This window comes from Gavialis gangeticus, unplaced genomic scaffold, assembly GCF_001723915.1.
Source record: "Gavialis gangeticus isolate Ggan-Ray unplaced genomic scaffold, GavGan_comp1, whole genome shotgun sequence".
Lineage (NCBI taxonomy): Eukaryota > Metazoa > Chordata > Crocodylia > Gavialidae > Gavialis > Gavialis gangeticus.
The window spans coordinates 12,748,435-12,752,765 of NW_017729014.1; the positions used below are offsets into that span (position 1 = coordinate 12,748,435).

The window sequence follows — 4,331 nt, forward strand, 5'->3', positions numbered from 1 at the left end:
GGCCGGGCCGGCCGGGCAGCGCGCTCCTCCTGCCCGCCCTCCAGAGCCGGCACTGCGTGCCCCGCGGCCCGGCAGCATGCCGCCCATGCCGCCGCCGACGGAGCTGTACCCCTGGGAGCGCGTCACAGTGCTGAGCTCCTGCGCGCTGTCCTTCCTGGGCTCCGGCCTGCTGGTGTGCACCCACGCGCTGTGGCCCGAGCTGCGCACGCGGCCCCGCCAGCTCCTGCTCTACCTGTCCCTGGCGGACCTGCTGTCGGCCGCCTCCTACTTCTACGGCGTGCTGCAGGACTTCGGCGCCACGTCTTGGGACTGTGTGCTGCAGGGCGCCCTCTCCACCTTCTCCAACACCAGCTCCTTCTTCTGGACCATGGCCATCGCCATCTACCTCTACATCACCATCGTCAGGGGCTCGCCCACGGGCACCGGCCTGCTCTGCTTCTTCCACGCCGTGAGGTGGGTGAGTGCCGCCACGGCCTGGAAAGCCACCCAGCCGGAGGACCAGTGGCAGCTCCCAGGGGGCCGGTGGGGAGAGCAAAGCTGGGAACCCACCTGCTCTTTCTGAGGGATACTTGGCGTTTTTGTAGCTTCGCTCTTCTTTGATCCTTGCTCCCCTCTTCCCACCCCCCCACATCCCTGTAGGGGGAAATGTAGTGGGCTAACCTCAGGAGAATGCCGCCTGAAAGCCAGGAGGTTGCTAGAAAGACCGCCGGATGGCTGCTTGGCATATTTAATGGGAAGCGAGACAAAGCAGCCCACAGTGCGGCCCGTGTCTGAGTTTTGACTATTTAGCAAGCTGATTTTCCACATCATGTTTAATAAAAGCCTTCATTATGCAACCCAAGCTTGTATAATCATGTGCCACCTCCAAGCTGAGAATAACAGAGTGATCTTTTAGCTCTGTGCGTTGCCAGGTTTTCATAATCGCTTATGTGGAGACTAATCTAGTTTGGGGGGAAGAAGGAGGGAAAAAAAGGGCCCTCTGGGTAAGCTAAATTATGGCTTTTCAGGTCTTTTTCCTTGCCAAATGGTCCAAACTGCCAATCTCTCATTTTCAAGCAGCATCATTTGGAAGATGACCGAAATGCTGTGTTGTGTCAAAGTAAAAGACAGGCCAAGGAAGGCATCAAGCCTAAGTGGGAAGCAAGGGAAAAAGTGGTTTTTTGCCCCAGCTCTTAATGAGTGGAACAGCTACCTGGCCACGGGGGGAGTTGGAGTGCTTGGACAGAGTCCTGGTGGCTCCAAGAGCGGTGGTGGCTCTTCGCTGTTCATATGCTGCAGTGTTTTGGGGTCTCTTTCTTTCTCTTTTTTTTTTCATTTCCTCTTCAGGCAAAAAGCACAAAGCGAGATGGGGATGTGGGAACCGCAGAGTGGGTTCCCAGGCCGTAGCAGTCACCTACTGGTTAGCAAATGGGAATAGCAGCCAAAATTCACAGAGCCGGATGCTGCACGGAGCCGCGCTCCTTCCAAGTGCCGTAAGAACGTACAAGTCACTGCAGACTCTGGCCCCTTGGTTTTTTTCCCCCGTCTTTATCAGTGACTTACTGTGTAGCCTCGGTTTCTCCACGTGCTTAATACCAGCTTACCTCACAAGGCCGTGGAAGAGGGATGGGGAGGTTGTGAGGATCAGTTAATGTTTGCAGAGGACCGTGCAGCGCTATAAACTAGTTAAGCATTACAGGCATCCCTTCCCCTTGTGAGGTGTGCAGAAGGAGTGTACAGAAGCTGAACTTCCTCTCTCGACTGGCCCTTGCTGGGTTTTGTTTTCAGGCACTGTATAGTCAAAATCTTGTACTACGCTCCCTCTGCCCTGTTAACAGTCACCAAGGCGGCTTGGTCTGGGTGTAAATGAACTGACTGCTTCCCTGTTGCCGCAGTGGCAGGACCCTGTCTTGACCTGTGGCATGTTCTAGGGCAGTCTTGATGTTTTGGATGTTGTTCCTTGTAGCTGGGGGCAAGGAATTGAAGTGGTAATTTTGGGGATTTCTTAGGGGACGCCGGTGAATACAGGTTTTCAGCTCCAAATTCACTGGATTCAGGTTTTGATTCTTTTCACCCCAACTCTGCTTTTAGCTTCAACTTTTTAGAGGACTTGGCCTCTGTGCACAGCCCGTGTGGTGCTTGTACTAGCCTTAAAAATCTTGAAAATCCACAGAGGAAACCTGTGCTGCAGACGCACCAGTAGGGACTTGTTCTGTGCCCTTCTGGAGACCTCACCCTTTTCTCCTCCTCCTCCTGCCTGCGTTCCTTATTGTGGCTTGGGAACCCGATGGTAAAAGCTAAACTAAAGAACTTGTGGTGGGAGACACTGTTTTGGGGGTTATTTTTTAGCCCTATTACCCATGCTGAATTGTCTTCAGAGCATCTCATCCAAGAGGACGGGTTAAATCTGGAGTAGCTACAGCTATCCACAGGGGAAACAAGGGCACATAGTTAAACTAAATGGACAAGAGGGACACAAAAAGGCCTAGATAAAAGTTAGGTGACACAACCGGGATTTAAAGAGAAGATGAAGTCATTGGGATCTTTGTTGTACAACAGGGGGTACATGTAGATTAGATAGCAGCTAAGGAATCTTTGCTTCTCTAGTGAGATGCCTTGATCTTGCAGAGAGCTCCCACTGTGAAGACTATTTATGAGGCTTTCTGTGGTGGGTGGGATGGGTCTTAGTGCAGGATTGATTAACCCCAGTCCTGACCTGATTTGTGGTTAATTAATCCTGATACAATGACATGTGTTTAATGAAACAAATGGTCCTTCCTGTGCTGGTCATATCCTTCTTGATGGAACAGAAAGGGACTGAAATTCTCTTTCGACATTAAAATGAATCACTATGAGCCTTGGTTGCTTTTTTTTAAGGCATGGCAGGCTTGGAAGTTTGTGCTTTGGGTTATCCTCTTAGGTTAATCAGAATGTGTCAAGCTTTTCTTTTTTTAAGATGAAATCTGCCCAACTGGTTTGCTTCATAGGGATTCAAGTGGTAACATGTGCTTTTGTTTTAAGAACCGTTCTGGGGAGTTGCATTGGGCCTGTTCAGTTTTACTTTTAAATATGACTATACTGGGCCTTGAAGTGATAGTGTTAGTTTTGAGAGTCTTTGAATACTTGTCCTGGGTACAAGTCCCTGTAGCCTGAGCACAAAAATCCACGTTCATTTTGGATCTCTGAGCACAAGGGGATACAGTTTGCTTCCTGTCCTAAACTGTTAAACACGAGCAGCCACCTTTCAGTGATAAGTGATGCAGTTAGGGGCATGTAGCCATGCATGGGTTTGCTCTCTGTGTGGACGTGTCTGCAGACTGCTCTATGCTCCTTCCAAAAACAGTGATTTGTACATTGGTAGATACATTTGTGGAAGGGCTCTTCTATTTGTGTAAAAGCACTGGTGACAAATGTGAGTGTTGAGATTTATCTATAAGCTCCCACACGCTACTCAGAAAAGGCAAGAATCTCTTGCAGTTTGGTGTGGCTTTATGACGCATAGTTTACAAAAGGCTGTTCAGGGCAGTTTAAGCAAAGTGCAAATACTTGGTGGTTGGTTCACTAGCTTGTAAATATGGTACTTGCAAGCAAGGGAGGGTGTTCTACTGGTAGTGACACCTGGCATAGCTGGACTCGGGGACTTTGCTATATCATTGTCCCCTGCGATTGCTAGAAGGGATGCCTATGGAGTGGCCCTGTCAAATAGACCACGTTTCACTAATATGCGTGCATGCTTGCATATAAAATAAATAACTGAATCTTCTCAGGCCCATGCAAGGTAAAGGAATGCAGCTGTCATCATTTTAAGAAGAAGGCGGCTGAGGAAGAGAGCAACTGAGCATTGTTTTCACAGGGCCCAGCCAAACCCAGTCTCCACTGGTTTTTATTTAGAACTACGCTGGCCTTTTTGAAGATTGGCTCCTCTGTCGTTGCTTCCCTGAAGGCTCTGGGTGAGGGAAGGGGAGTGTCCAAACAGAATTAGCACCTGGGAATTGCTGGCTCTGAGGCCTGTCCTCTGATCCTCTTGTTTCTACTTTATTAGTGCACGCCTTAGCCCATGACAAACTCATCAACTGCCTGAGTAGAGGGGCATCCCTGTAGCCTATGAAACAAGCTGCATGAGCAATTTGCTTAAGCATGGGTCAGCAAGCCACCAGGCTTCCTATCTGAGAGCTCCAGCCTTGCTCAGCCCTCCATGTTCGTTTGCCATTGAGTAGCAGGGAAGCTCAGGAGAGTGGAATAATACTATACTGGACATTTGAATCGAGCCAGATTTGTAGTCGGAGCTGGCAGAGCTATTAATTGTGGGGATACTCATGAATTTGCCCTGTTTCCCCTCCCCCCCCCCCCCC

At 49.9% G+C, this 4,331-nt stretch overlaps 1 protein-coding gene across 3 annotated transcripts in view; it reads left to right on the top strand.

Moving 5' to 3' along the window:
* The first annotated feature begins 56 nt into the window (after positions 1 to 56).
* The window catches only part of GPR157 (G protein-coupled receptor 157), a 28,311-nt gene continuing 24,036 nt past the window's right edge, over positions 57 to 4,331 (top strand). For all 3 annotated transcript variants that reach the window (XR_002096368.1, XM_019511779.1, XM_019511778.1), the window contains exon 1: positions 57 to 453. Coding sequence is in view for 2 of the 3 variants with exons in the window: in XM_019511779.1 (XP_019367324.1) it covers positions 77 to 453 (377 nt within the window). In the remaining variant the exon portion in view is untranslated. The remainder of the gene's footprint in view (positions 454 to 4,331) is intronic.